The 16344-nt window shown below is 38.4% G+C and overlaps 1 protein-coding gene across 1 annotated transcript in view; it reads left to right on the top strand.

Annotated features, from left to right (window-relative positions):
- Positions 1-6221: 6221 nt before the first annotated feature.
- Positions 6222-16344, top strand: part of ppp1r14bb (protein phosphatase 1, regulatory (inhibitor) subunit 14Bb) — a 35321-nt gene continuing 25198 nt past the window's right edge. Inside the window, exon 1 of the mRNA XM_073836883.1 lies at positions 6222-6951. Within this exon, the coding sequence (XP_073692984.1) occupies positions 6751-6951 (201 nt within the window). The 5' untranslated portion in view covers positions 6222-6750. The remainder of the gene's footprint in view (positions 6952-16344) is intronic.

The raw sequence follows: 16344 nt of genomic DNA, 5'->3' as shown, positions 1-16344 counted from the left end.
CTGTCATTCCTCAGAGTTACACATTACCAAGTATAATCTTAAATTATGAATTAGGATATTTATTTTCAGTGCTCTGATTTGATTTACCAGCGGTCTGATATTTACAGCACCAGGAAATATCATTGTTTGTATTAGGCCTGCTTCGCTTGTCTTCACGGTTGAGGAACATTTTTGGTCAGAGCACCTATTTTCATCAGCAGCTGTGCTTGTCTGCAGCCAAGATCAAGTTTTTTTTTTTTAATTCAGAGCTGCCCTTTGTCTGAATATGCCTACATTCGCATATAGCATGCGAAAAACAGTGTGTGACAAGATTAGTATGTCCAAATTCATAGTATTCATAAAACAGTAGGCGAAAACTAGCCGGATAAGGTGCACATCCAGTGGACACTATCTAAGAGGTCATGGGATACCATTCGTAAATGGCTGATAATGGTAGACACGTAACAATGCAATGACTAGACATGACAAATGTAGTAAGTCTAGATTACATGCATACACACCTTCATACCATACATTTTTAATGGTCTTAAATTCAAATGAAGTTCTGATTCAGAGTACGCCTATGTGGTTTCAAACGTAGCCATGATGTAACAGAGTAAGAATGTACATGTAGTCTATATATAAATATAAATAATTATGTAATTCTGCTTAAATTTTATCCATACGTTCAGTTTGATCAATCTCTCAATTAAATTACAAACTGTATAACCATATTAAAGTTAAAATGAGTTAGGTGGATGTTTGATCCAGTCTTCAGTCTTCTTTTTGCTGCATACAGGAAGGTTTCAGCCTGTCAACACCCATTAATACTGCCCCCCTTTCTCCTCCTCATTCCTGAACAGGTGTCCTCTTCCCAGATGAAAATATACAACAATTCTCCAGGGAGAGCCAGAAAACAGAAAGACAGTCAAACAGTGACCCTTCAAAGGTGCACCTTGCAAGTGTTCTCAACTTTTATTACTTTTTGGGACACTCACCACACACAGAGATGCATATTTTCAATGTCAAGCCCAGCTGGGCCTCTCATTCTGTGCTCTGATTGTGTCGAACAACCCTGCCTGTGAAGAATGTGATTTGTGGACTCAAGAGGGCATGCAACTTTGGTAAAGCTGAAGCAGAAAGTTTGATGCTGAATAATAACTACTGCAGCGAGAGGGAAAGATGAGAATATAAGGTCATGAGAGGAGATATAACTGAAACTTCGATTAGTGAGTGCTCCAGTCACTTTAATCAGAGACTATTTTTGACCAAAAGCCAAGCATTCACAAAGACACATTGTATTTTAGCCCAGAGACACAAGTTAACAAACACACGCACATCCTTATCCAAAACATATCTGTTTGAAAATGGCATTTAAAGATGTCTGAACTTTCCAGAAAGTTTTTTCTTTATTTGCTTTGTCTTTTTTCCCTGTTTCATCTAATGAGAAATCCCTGACACAGTCTACAGTAGCAGCAAAGGCTGATCACATTACTTTTTAGATAGCAGAAATGTGTGCCAAAAGCTCTGAAACCTCCTCAAAAGCTTCTTTGTTACAGTCAGGCAGGACTGACTTAAGGTCTTTCACAGTCAAACAGTCCACTGTTGCCATCTAGTGTTATAGCATACACATGGAACATGAAATGGACATTACCAACCAGGGGAATAATTCTTGTTCCAAACACAGGGGCTATATGCTGTATGTATATTTGTAGCAATAGCCAACAATACATTGTATGGGTCAAAATTATTTTTCTTTTATGGCAAATATCATTATGATATTAATTAAAGATCATGTTCCATGGAGATATTTTGTACATTTTATACCGTAAATATATCAAAACTTATTTTTGATTAGTAATATGCTTTGCTAAGAACTTCATTTGGAAAACTTTAAAGGCGATATTCTTTTGCACCCTCAGATTCCAGATTTTCATATAGTTGTATCTCCAAATATTGTCTCATCCTAACAAACCATACATCAATGGAACGCTTATTTATTCAGCTTTTAGATAATTCATAAATCTCAGTTTAAAAAAATTGACCCTGACTGGGTTTCTGGTCCAGGGTCACATATAGTATTATTAAATCAATAGCATAGAGTTGATATAATATTTTATTGTGTGCCAACAAACGTGTTATAAATGGTCAGAATATAAATGTTTTTTCAACCAGGCAGCCTCAGCAAACTTCCAAGGGAGCATCAAGATGACTTAAACTGGTTTAAAATAAAACAAAACAAGCATTAAAATAATATTATGTTTGTTTTTTGTAATTACCTCACTCAACAACATTTTTGTTATATACGAACTGTGTGTTTTATACAGGTAATGAGCTGAGATTAGGTGCACTCTCTTAAAGGTAGTGCTCTTAATCTCAGTTTGTTACCTGTATGAAAAACACCTGTCCATAGAAGCAATCAGTCAATCAGATTATAAACTCTCCACCATGGCCAAGACCAAAGAGCTGTCCAAGGATGTTAGGGACAAGATTGTAGACCTACACAAGGCTGGAATGGGCTACAAGACCATCGCCAAACAGCTTGGTGAAAAGGTGAAAACAGTTGGTGCAATTATTCGCAAATGGAAGAAACACAAAATAACTGTCAATCTCCTTCAGTCTGGGGCTCCATGCAAGATCTCACCTCGTGGAGTTTCAATGATCATGAGAATGGTGAGGAATCATCCTAGAACTACACTACCAGTCAAAAGTTTGGACACACTTCCCTATTGAATGGGGAAGTGTGTCCAAACTTTTGACTGGTAGTGTAGTTCTGGGATGATTCCTCACCATTCTCATGATCATTGTACACGGGAGGATCTTGTCAATGGTCTTGAGGCAGCTGGGACCATAGTCACCAAGAAAACAATTGGTAACACACTATGCCGTGAAGGACTGAAATCCTGCAGCACCCACAAGGGGACGATGGACGGAGCCATGTACCATTAGGGCCAGGTCATTGAAGCCAGCTAGGGCATTGAAAATGGGTCGTGGATGGGTATGCCCAAAACACACGGTCAAGGCAACAATGGAGTGGCTCAAGAAGAAGCACATTAAGGTCCTGGAGTGGCCTAGCCTTGATCCCATAGAAAATCTGTGGAGGAAGTTGAATGTTCGAGTTGCCAAACGTCTGCTTCAAAACCTGGAGAGGATCTGCAAAGAGGAGTGCGTCAAAAAAATCCCCCTGGGATGTGTGCAAACCTGGTGGCCAACTACAAGAAACATCTGACCTCTGTGATTGCCAGCAAGGGTTTTGCGAAGGGGTCAAATACTTATTTTTACTCATTAAAATGCAAATCTATTTCTAACGTTTTTGAAATGTGTTTTTCTGGATTTTATTTTTTTATTTTTTGGTTGTTATTCTGTCTCTCACTGTTCAAATAAACAACCATTGAATTTATGAGAGAGACTGATCACTTCTTTGTCAGTGAGCAAACGTACAAGATCAAATCAAATATTTTTTTTCCTTACTGTATGCATATATATATTTAAATCTTTAATCATTATCCAGTAAATTATAAAAAAAAAGTCATGAGGCCTTTGAATTTTGTTGTGGACAATGGGGGTCTTGCACTCAAAAAGGTTGAGAAGCACTGTGCTGGAGCCTGAATTTTTACACAAATGCTACACACAACAGCTGTGTAATAAATGCATTGTGTTTTTTTTTTCATCATTCCTTCAGTTTCTCTCAATGGCCACAGCTGTGGTCTAATCAAACTAATCTCTCATCAAAATGGCGCTTTTGTTTCCTCTCCCCACCCACTGCAGGCATCCTCACTCGCTCTGTTCCTCTCCAGATCCCTATCTCACTGGCTTTCTGTTGTTATACTCTTAATATAGGTCGTTTTCAGTTTGCCTAACACTCTGCTGCCATTTCTCTTTCTCTATCTGTTGTTTGTTGTGTTGACATCTTTCAGTTCAGCCAGGTGGCAGCAGTAACACTAGTGAGATTAATGTCTTGGTTGTTAATTCACACTAAGTATATGTACTGTCTTTCTCTGTGCTGGTTGCGTAATTTGATACGTATTGGTCAGAATTTATTTTGAGGTAGTCATCTGATACTGGGACAGTCATAAAGACAGTGAATCATGTTGTGATTTCAGAGAAATGCTTTTTAAGGAGGGGGTTGACAAGCGGAGACAAAGCACATTACATTGTTTATTTTCATGAATAATGTTTTGAGAATGTGTTCTGTAAATCCGCACAGGTCTGTGTCAAACGTAAGGTAATCCAGACCCCTGGCGGAAATACGGATAATGCACATGCGTTTATTTCAGCCTTGTACTGCTGCCATTTTTGATTACTCAGGACTCATTGTACCTGAACTCTCACCTTGAGATTTTGCCTGGGTGACTGCCTGCGGAAATCGAGGAAGATTTGTTTTGAGTCATTTTACCTCCCTCCTTTTTATCCTAGCTTACACAATAATTTCACTTTTTAGAATAAAATTACTCATCTTGCACAACACATCACAACACATGAGTAAAATGACAAGTATTTTATTTCATAAGGTGGATCTAACATGTCTGAGTATATCCTCTATTAACCATTCTTATGAGATTATTACAAGTTCACACAAGAATCAATTCACAAATCCAGCACGTACAGCTTTACCCACTTAACCCTCACACACCTACTATATAGAGATCATAAAATGCTGAGACCATAGCAGAGTTGCAAGAAGTACACATACAAACCTGCTCTAGATTTATTAGCACAATTCAGTAGCCAATCAATAATCAGTAATGATTTCTTAAAGTATTGCATATTTAAATAGGTATGTCTACATCTATGAATGCATGTATGAGAAAACTGTGTCACAGTGCAGTGGGTTTATTGGACTGTAAGATCCAGACACAGTATTTTGAATAATGCATTGTCTTCATGCCACTTGTAAAACATCATAGTAGAGGTAGGAATGTTATGTGGCCTCTATAATCAGCCCACAGCAATCTAACAACATTCCACTTTTTATTATTTTGTTTTTGTTTGTTTTGTATTTTTAATAAACGATGGAAGACTTCATAACTCTTTAAGCTGCTTTGAGTAAGCTTTGAAATGTCAGATTGGCAATTCTGCCATAAGACATAAATTGTAAGAGAAATAAGATGTTATTTCAAATGAACTTTTCTTATTTAGCTGACTTTTTGTCCCAGTAGTATCGGATTTGGACTAGATGCATTAAGTTTGTTGACTAAATCCTGCTTCTTTAATAAAGTTGTTTGTTTATCTTTTGTTCTTTTTGTTTATGTTTTTCTCTATGTGTGACCATGGACCACAAAGCCAGTCGTAAGTAGCACGGGTATATTTGTAGTAATAGCCAACAATACATTGAATGGGTCAAAATGATCAACCTTTGTTAATGCCAAAACTCATTAGGATATTAAGTAAAGATCATGTTCCATGAAGATATTTTGTACATTTCCTAACGTAAATATATCAAAACTTAATTTTTGATTAGTAATATGCATTGCTAAGAACTTCATTTGGACGTAATTTAGGTAATTCAGTATTTAGATTTTTCCACCCTTTTTTCAAATATCCTAACAAACCATACATCAATGGAAAGCTTATTTATTCAACTTTCAGATCATGTATAAATCTCAATTTCCAAAAATTACCCTTATGACTGGTTTTGTGGTCCAGGGTCACATTTCATACCACACATTCACATATGGAGCTTTTTCTTGTAGATTAAACCTCAAAAAATTGTACGATATTGGTGGCTCATTAGTCATGTGATGTCAATTTGGCAGCGCCCATGAGGGGGCGACCCGCTCCACATAAATAAAACAGCTTCTAAAGTTTGTTTGGAGGTCACAGACAAAAACGATAATAATTGGCGTCCACACCAACAGACGATAACGTTCTCTGTGTTATGAGTGTGCTACACTCTTCTGCCACTTTAAATGCTCTAGCTCTTTAAAGCTTGTGACTGGATTTTAATGTTTTTATCGTTTATCAACTATAAAATAGTCCTGAAAGTGGTTCCAACACATTACTTCTTTAATTGTAAAACTTAAGCTTTAAAGAAACCTTGTTTTTTATTTCTCTCATTTTGCCAACTTACTTGAAATAACAGGATTATCTGGTTGTATTTAGCCTGAAGTGAGGGTTGGTAAACTTATTAGTCAGCGTTACAGACAGGGGAGGGAAAGGAAGAGAGAGACAGGCAGAGAGGGAGAGAGAGACAGGCAGAGAGGGAGGGAGAGAAAGGACAGCCGTGGCTCAGAGGGGGTTACATACACATCACTCGGGTGAGGGAAGCAGAGTAGGAAGAGAGAGGAGGGGGAAAGGAAGGACAAAAAAAAGAAGGAAAGAAGGGGGACACTGCACTGTTTGTTTTCGTTTGTATTAGAGGGAGACAAGTCTGCCTTTCACTTTAAATGAACGGATAAATCTTTGCAAACGGCTTCCATCTTTATTTGAAGGAAAACAGTGGGCCACGAGGAAGACGCTGGAGTTTGAAGTGATTTGAGCGTTTGTGGCTTACTTTTTAAAGCAAAGGGAGACACGCGGTTTGCAGTCCTGTAAGTGCTTAGCGACGTGATAGATTGTGACAAGACCAAGCGAAACAAACAATCAAATATAGAAGTAACTTTATATGACTTTAGAAATATTATCAAGTAGTTGCCAAATGCCATTGAGTTCTGCGAGTAGGAATAAATATCTCTATTAGTGGCCTTTTAAATCACATTGCTCAGCAAACACGGGGAAGAAAACCTGATCTACTGTATTAGCCGGTTGTTATTCACAGCACATTAGCGGACTATGGCGGCGGTAACAAGTCCAGAATCGAGCCAACAAGCTCGCGTTTACTTCCAGACGCCCACCGGCTCAACCGAAGAAGCCGAGACCCCGGTCCGCAAGCAAGGACGGGTCACAGTGAAATACGACCGGAAAGAACTGAGAAAGAGACTTAATTTGGAAGAGTGGATTATTGACCAGCTAACGGATCTCTACGACTGCGAGGTAAGATTGGTTTGTGAAAGCTTTACTAACTAAAAGTAAACTAGTCGTTTAGAATCATCTATACACTAAACAAAAGCCGCGATAAAGGCAACATGCAGGTCAAGAACCCATTGTATATTCATAGATAAGTGCGCTTTGCAATTGCAGCAGTGTTCAAGTTATCTTTACGCGGCCACCGTATCAATACGAGCCGATGGACAGAATATAAGTGTGTGTTTAAGCGTCAATCTGCAGTTGACCCACATTCTATTTCCAGAAACTTTAAGCTCTAAGGGAGAGCACATTAGTTACTATGTTAACTGTATTTTGACTTCTTATGCGCGTTATCCCGTAACTAGCGGTGACGTCACATACACGTACACCGCGTTAAATGTCGGTGAGGTGATGAACCTGAAGAAACTCTCAGTAGTTAAATATTTTGTGTAATTTAATTTAAAAAGCCTCTAAAATATGGAAAATGTGAGACTCACCATTTTACCATCTCAGCAGGGAAATTGTTGGAAATTGGCGTCTCTAGTACACAGTGGCGATTTTCATTCAATACAGAGATTAGATTATTTTCCATTCACTAAATATAATAATTCAGTGACCCTTTCTGCAAGCTACATCGTTACACCAGTAGGTGGCGAAAATTGTGTCCACGATTCCAGAAACATGCATACTTCCTATTATACATATAATAAATGACATGGCTACTAACAACCACCACAGAAATAATTCACCCAGCTGTATATAAATAACAACTCTCCAGGTACCTATTGATCAACAATGTGTTGCCATTTTTACTTTGCAATTTGATGGCTCCTATTGCCTTGAGACAGCAGTGTTTTTGATACTAAGAACTGTTAGCCAAGTGGATCTTTTTCGTGTAAGTAAAAAGACAAATCGATGAATCTAAAGACTGTTTTAAAAAATATTAAAATACTGGTTTGTGAGAGCTTCATTTAGGTAAAGTCAAAGATGAGTGACAAGATTAACCATAACCTTTCTCAGGAGAAAACCTCCAGCAGTTTGAAAAAAGAAGAAAAAGGGATGATCATGTGGTTTGGCATACACCTCATGTCTCTCGTACCCTCCCCCAGTCTGCAAGCCACACAACTAAACAAACGTACCCGCTTGCTTCCTCACGTTATCCAAACCCATGTCAGCATGCTAAATCCGCTTTGCCAACTTTCCTAGCTTTTTAGTAAACAATAATGCGTGACGTGGCGGTCCCTTGAGAGTCTTAATCCTTTTCATTTAAAACTACTTAAATTGTCAGAAGCAAGATACCAATTTTGGCGTGGAAGGAGCCGGTGTGGCATGCTGCCATGGGGAGAAGCAATAAAGTCATTATAATCTCACTTTCCGCACAGCAAGTGTTTGGTTTCCCTGGATATTAAGTGTATAGTATTTTAAAATACTTAAAAGACAGAAATGCTTCAGTAACAATGTTACAGATGTGGCTTGGTGTTAAGGAAAATTGCTGCGGGTAATAAAAGGGAGGAGAAAACAAAAATACAGACTGGGAGGGTAAAGCATGAGGGAAGAAAATCATTTTTTAACTAAATGTGTTTTCAGGGCATGATTGACTGAGTCACTGCATTAATGATGTAAAGTCGTTTAGAAAATGAGAACTAATGGCAGTGTTAAATGAAGTTAAAAAAGAGGATGGAAAAATCAAGGGAGAAGTAAACAGACAATCATTGATGGAGACTAACAGACGGTCTGTGAAAGAGTTGGAGGGAGGGAGGTATATAGAGGGACAGCTGTGGCTTTGGCCAGAAACACAAAGATGGTGTTTTTTTTTCTCCCCTCCTTCCTCTCATTAACACTCACACAGTGTGTTGCACTTTGCTACATACAACTGCACTTTTTAACACATGCTGTCACACATGTAATTGCAAAATAAGTGTCTTATTTGGACTTTAAATACCGACCTTGTTGAAGTAACAGGGTTTGTCCACAACTCATGCTGGCTACAAGTTTGTTCACTTTGGAATGAATCAGCAAATTTCTCCATGCAAGAAGGGGGAAGGCAAATGGGTGTATGAACAAGAGGATGAAGGATCTACTGACAGGCTTAGAAGGAGAGGCATAATTGCAGTTTCTGGGATCATCGGGTTGGTGCCACATAATGGAGACTGCTGAACCATGAGTCATGACCGAAGGAAATACCAGTGACAGGCGAAACTGCAGGAAGTGTGTGTGTATGTTGTGACTCTCTGATGTTTTAAGAAGGCAGTAAAGGTCACAACAGTCGCGTGACCTCAGCTTTGGTGCAGTTCTCCTGAGTGTGTGTGCGCGCGTTGATGAACAGTGGCAGGATGTTGAGCCACTCTTTTTATTGGATGTTTGCTTCATGTTGAGTTCTCTTATCTCCTTCCTTCTTTGAACTCACTCTCGGACCTTATTTGAATACTTCAGTTCCTCACCTGCTAGTGGCTGTCAGGCACATCCCCCTCCTGGTTGCACCTGTGTGAGAGTGAGTGTGTGTGTGTGTGCTGCATGTTTCTGCATGCATGTGTGTTTTTGTGTGTAGGGAACAGAACAGGTTTAGGCATGTCTATAATGCTAACGTCACAGAATACTTATTTAAATAAATAGTTTTGCATGTCTGTTAGAGATTTGTAAAAGCAAAATACACAATCTACACTACCGTTCAAAAGTTTAGGGTCAGTGTTTTCTTTTTTTTTATTCAGCAAGGTTTAAATAAATTGGCTACACTTTTTATTATGGATGGATGCACTTTTTAGGACTTGTTTTGGACTGATGAAGAGAAACACCCACCCATTGCCATAATAGATCTTGGAAATGCCTGGATAATTTTTAATGTAACTCTGATTGCATTTATCTGAAAGAAGGAAGTCATATACACCTAGGATGCCTGGAGGGCGAGTAAATAATGGGCTAATTTGAATTTTTAGGTGAAATAACCCTGACATATAAAATTAGATGTACTTCCTCGAGAATTATATCATGCACTATGTTTACATATATGTGACCCTGGACCACAAAACAAGTCTTAAAGGAACACTCCACTTTTTTTGGAAATAGGCTCATTCTCCAACTCCCCCCGAGTTAATAAGTTGAGTTTTACCGTTTTGAAATCCATTCAGCCGTTCTCCTGTTCTGGCAATATCACTTTTAGCATAGCTTAGCATAGATCATTGAATCCTATTAGACCAATATAGCATTCAAAAATGACCAACAAGTTTCGATATTTTTCCTATTTAAAACTTGAATCTTCTGTAGTTATATCGTGTACTAATACCGGCGGAAAATGTAAAGCTGCGATTTTCTAGGCCGATAAGATTAGGAACTACAGTCGTGGCCAAAAGTTTTGAGAATGACACAAATATTAGTTTTCAGAAAGTTTGCTGCTAAACTGCTTTTAGATCTTTGCTTCAGTTGTTTCTGTGATGTACTGAAATATAATTACAAGCACTTCATACGTTTCAAAGGCTTTTATCGACAATTACATGACATTTATGCAAAGAGTCAGTATTTGCAGTGTTGGCCCTTCTTTTTCAAGACCTCTGCAATTCAACTGGGCATGCTCTCAATCAACTTCTGGGCCAAATCCTGACTGATAGCAACCCATTCTTTTATAATCACTTCTTGGAGTTTGTCAGAATTAGTGGGTTTTTGTTTGTCCACCCGCCTCTTGAGGATTGACCACAAGTTCTCAATGGGATTAAGATCTGGGGAGTTTCCAGACCATGGACCCAAAATTTCAACGTTTTGGTCCCCGAGCCACTTAGTTATCACTTTTGCCTTATGGCACGGTGCTCCATCGTGCTGGAAAATGCATTGTTCTTCACCAAACTGTTGTTGGATTGTTGGAAGAAGTTGCTGTTGGAGGGTGCAACTTCATGGCTGTGTTTTTGGGCAAAATTGTGAGTGAGCCCACTCCCTTGGATGAGAAGCAACCCCACACATGAATGGTCTCAGGATGCTTTACTATTGGCATGACACAGGACTGATGGTAGTGCTCACTTTTTCTTCTCCAGACAAGCCTTTTTCCAGATGCCCCAAACAATCGGAAAGAGGCTTCATCGGAGAAGATGACTTTGCCCCAGTCCTCAGCAGTCCATTCGCCATACTTTTTGCAGAAGATCAATCTGTCCCTGATGTTTTTTTTGGAGAGAAGTGGCTTCTTTGCTGCCCTTCTTGACACCAGGCCATCTTCCAAAAGTCTTCGCCTCACTGTGCGTGCAGATGCACTCACACCTGCCTGCTGCCATTCCTGAGCAAGCTCTGCACTGGTGGCACTCCAATCCCACAGCTGAATCCTCTTTAGGAGACAATCCTGGAGCTTGCTGGACTTTCTTGATGCCCTGAAGCCATCTTAACAAGAATTGAACCTTATTTTTTGAAGTTCTTGATGATCCTATAAATTGTTGATTTAGGTGCAATCTTAGTAGCCACAATATCCTTGCCTGTAGAGATCGACCGATATGGGGTTTTCTATAACCGATGCCGATGTTTAGAGGTCAGGGTCAGCCGATGGCCGATATGTGCTGCCGATTTTTAGGGCCGATATCTTGAAGTTCTCCCCTTTATTTGCATGCTAAAATGTCAATCTAAAAAGGATGCACATCATTTCTAAACTTTACATCATGAACAATGAACACAATGAACCATCTGCACTGCACAGTATTATTATAAAAGATTTAACCAAAGTTAACCAAACAAGTCAAACTGACCAAGTATTAAATATATAAAACAGATAATATAAAAACTGTCAATAATTTACATAAGTTTAAGAGCTGAGATTAATGTTAAACTTTAAATGATTTATATACGTAACTGAGAGGACCTGCCAGCAGATGGCGGCAAGACACTGATTTAATTAGTGAATCATATCATTCATTTGATTTGTTTGAACAGCTGATTCATTCCTGAATAAAGCAAATGGCTCTCTTTATGAATGAGAAATTGAATCATTTCACTAGATTCGTTTAAAAACGCACGTTCATTCATAAACGAAACACCGCTGTTTAAATGGAGATGCACAGTGGCTCAGTTGTGACTTGTTTCAGAATACTTTTGACGACAAAAGAGAGCAAAATCTTATTTTTCACGATGAAATAAAGCAAAATCAGGCAATAGTGTAATCTGCCTGCCACCCACCCGCACTTATATTTTTCTCAGATTTAGCAAACCGCACGTGATCTTCCTATTACAATTATTCTAATTCTTAGTTTTGCATGCTGATATGATGAATGGATGGTTCATGGTTCAGCTGATCTTCACATCGCTGCAGACTTACAGTGTATATATAGGCTTAATCACTCGTGCTTTTAAGCCAAATCCGTGCTGAAAAAAAAAAACTTTTACTTACATCTGAACGTGACCATAGTTATAAACTCGCAGTATCTGAGGTGACGGAGAGGACGGCGCGGTCAGGTGCAATCATCAAAATATATTTAAAAGGAAGCTGGCGCCACGGTCCTGACCACACAACTCAGGTTCAGATTTTAGAAAATGTAGTTAATGTTTACATCATTATTGATTTATCTCATCCACGCGCGACCCACCCACAAGTTACACGAATTCATTTTTTTATTACCCGACCCAACCCGCGGATATAACCTCCTTCCGTGCATCACTGTCTCCGAGCGGGGCGGAGTAATCGCAACGCTGCATTGTTTGTGAGAGCCGCAGCGTTCTCCACCCCACGCAGAGTGAAATTCTCTGACTCCAATACAGGAAAAATAATACAGAACTTATAACATTGGGGCTAATATGTTAGCAAACAAGCTGCTGATCGTTTTAGACTACAGTCTTTAAACTTAACTGCAAGTAAGCAAACCTTTAACCAGCTGTAGCATTATGCCAGTTACCGACGGTTCTATGCTTTCTTTCACTAAGTGAAAGCAAAACTTCATAGTTTACTAGTAATATATAGTACATATATGGCCATGGGACTTTGAAATATCAGAATTTAATCCTTACCTTGATCTCTCAGAAATGTTATGGAATCTTACAAAAGTTTTGGCTTGGGGTCCTTCACAGCAGCGCAATATACCGCACCAAAAACACGGGGCTGCCCACAGACGTGCCTGTCTTTAAATCGGCGCTACTAAACACGGATATCGGCCGATGCCGATATATTAAAAAATGGCAAATATCGGCGCGATATATCGGCCGGACGATATATCGGTCGACCTCTACTTGCCTGTGAAGGCATTTTTATGCAACGCAATGATGGCTGCACGCGTTTCTTTGCAGGTCACCATGGTTAATAATGGAAGAACAATGATTTCAAGCATCACCCTCCTTTTAACATGTCAAGTCTGCCATTCTAACCCAATCAGCCTGACATAATGATCTCCAGCCTTGTGCTCGTCAACATTCTCACCTGAGTTAACGAGACGATTACTGAAATGATCTCAGCAGGTCCTTTAATGACAGTAATGAAATGCAGTGGAAAGTTTTTTTTCAGGATTAAGTTAATTTTCATGGCAAAGAAGGACTATGCAATTCATCTGATCACTCTTCATAACATTCTGGAGTATATGCAAATTGCTATTATAAAAACTTAAGCAGCAACTTTTCCAATTTCCAATATTTATGTAATTCTCAAAACTTTTGGCCACGGCTGTACCCTCCCATTCAGGTGTAATAGTCAAGGAAGTTTGCTGCTGTAATATGGACGCAGCAGGCGCATTAAAGGATGCAATGATCTATGCTAAAAGTGATATCGCCAGAACAGGAGAACGGCTGAATGGATTTCAAAATGGTAAAACTCAACTTATTAGCTAAGGAGGGAGTTGGAGAATGAGCCTATTTCCAAAAAAGTGGAGTGTTCCTTTTAAGCAGCACAGGCATATTTGAAGCAATAGCCAAAAATACATTGTATGGTTCAAAATTATCAGTTTTCCTTTTATGTCAAAATCATTAGGATATTAAGATCATATTTCATGATATATTTTGTTAGTACCGTAAATATTTGCATTGATGAGAACTTTATTTGGACAATTTTAAAGGCGATTTTCTCAATACACTGTATATATATTTCAGATTCCAACCATACATTAATGGAAAGTCTTTTTTTTTTGTTTTGGATATCAATTTCAAAAAATGTACCCTTATGATTGGTTTTGTGGTCCAGGGTAACATATGGTACATCCTAAAGAGTAGAAGCTGTTTCTGGTGTTTTATTTTTGTTAAGTGTCAGGAAACTTGAGTTACAGTTTAAAATGTATGAAGGTAATTAACATTGAATTTAAAAGTAATGAATTTAGCTAAAAGACAAAATGGATAAGCAGATATAGCAGTTTAAATATATAATTTTATAGAGTAGTAGCACAATATTGGTGCACTTACTGAATTCTTAAAAGTATAGACTTTCCCATTACCAGTATAGCATATAATTTGTTCTTTAGTATAAGTGTGAATTTTGATGCAGCCGGTGTCTTAATTTGCTCAACATCCTATTCGACATTCTACCGTTTGCATAACTGTATATTTACACACCCTCTAATCACAGAATCTAATTACAGAGAGGGAGAGGTGAGTATAACGGACTAATGCTAAGTGGTTATTTGCCTTACTGTCCTCACTGTAAGCCTAGTTAGCAACCTCTCATCTTGTGCGTTAAAGATGATGTACATTTATGATGTTCTTTTCTCGAAATGTGAACCACAAACCATTTTTAGTGGTCCTCAGTTATGGACAGAGAGAGACTTATTGATCTCAACATGCATAAAAGATGTCTTCTGTTCTTGCCTGTTCCGTCTGTCACTCAATGATCGTTATGTAAAAGGGATCTGATCTGGCTGGAAATAGCTTTCCCTTTTGTACACAGCCTAATTCAAGAGCAGAGAGTTCAGCAAAGTGGACTAAGATAACTTCTGCAAACAGACAGCCTGTCTGGCTCTTTAGCTGTTTATAATCCAGTTAAGTAATGCTGTGTTACTTCTGAAAGTGACTGTACATTGAAGCCAAAAGAGCCTTATAGTGATGCACTGCACTATAGTTTGATATTAGCCATGGGTCACAATGGTCGACTAACAAATGATTTGTCAATTTGTGCAGTTGAATAGTTGATCAAATGTTTCTCCCACATTGTACTTGTGACAAATGTGTTTAGAGAGCTAGAGGCGACATGAAGAAGTAAAATATGTCTATTCTCATCCTGTCATAAACATATTCAGACCGATCTATACATTGCGAACACATCTGCAGGTGACATCACCAGCTATATATTAGGTCAAAGGGTGTAGTCGCAGCATATATACCATTCAGTCTTTTAATGATACTGAAACACTTTCATTAGTCTAAGGGTTTCGTTAATTACCACTAGAAACCTGTAATTACAGAAACTAGAGCAGCAGAGCACAGTGACGTTTTCCTATTTCCCCTCTTTGATTTCTAGCTTCATGTAAAGGCTGGATTATGCAAAAGTGGATGTTTCTTTTCAGTGTTTTTTGCCCATATTTGCTTTTACTAAAAACTCTTGTTAATGGAAGTGCCCTGTTTTGGAAATCTTTGTGGATTAGTGGATGACTCCGAGTGTATTGGACTTTCAATCAAGTGTGAATAGAATACACATGCACACACACACACACACACACACTTGCAGGCGCCCGGACTGAATATCCTAAAGTGCTCTAATCTAGGGAATATGATGAATGCTTGCCTGCTTTATTCCGCTCCAGAAACGACAGACGACTGGGAGAGAGAGGCTAGCAGGTGTTGCCCTGTTTGTATTTCTGTTATCACCTCTGCCTTTTCCCTTTTCCCCTCCAACATGTTCTATCTTTAGAAAGAATGACCACATAGCCAGATTTATAGAGACTAAAGCACATGGGGATGCATTTGTACACTGTATTTGATTGAAGGTCTCATGATGTTTTGTAATATAGCAATCTTATATTGTACATCAATTCTGATTTTTAAAGCCTGTTTATCTAACATAACTTTTTGTCAGCCGAACCCCTCTGACCTAAAATATTTACTTGAATTACCTCATGAGATTTTAAATCAGTATTTTAATCTTTAACAACACGTCTGCATGTTCATGGTTCTCTGATGTTGCTTAATGGTCACTTTTGATTTGTTTTTATTTTGAAATGATTTATTATTTATTCAGTTCACAAAATCCCTTTCTAATATCTCTAACAGCTTTAAAAATAAATATGCTACGTAAACAGGAAACCAGCTATTAAAGATGTTTAAACAAACTAAAGTGTTTAGAAAGTGCATAATGCTAAACAATACTAAAAAATGTAAAACGATTAACCGCTTTCTGTCCTATTGTTTCTTTTGGCACAGGAAGTTGAGACAGGACTTGCTATGAATGGCTACTATGGTCTATTAAACCTGGGTTTGATTAATCTTCTAACTATAAATCTGTAACCTATATGTGCAGAGATTTATCAAAGAATGAATAGTCATGTCTAG

The sequence above is a fragment of the Garra rufa genome, chromosome 3 (assembly GCF_049309525.1).
Source record: "Garra rufa chromosome 3, GarRuf1.0, whole genome shotgun sequence".
Classification (NCBI taxonomy): domain Eukaryota; kingdom Metazoa; phylum Chordata; class Actinopteri; order Cypriniformes; family Cyprinidae; genus Garra; species Garra rufa.
The sequence above is the reverse complement of the archived record's forward strand: the minus strand, read 5'-3'. Positions and strand labels throughout refer to the sequence as shown.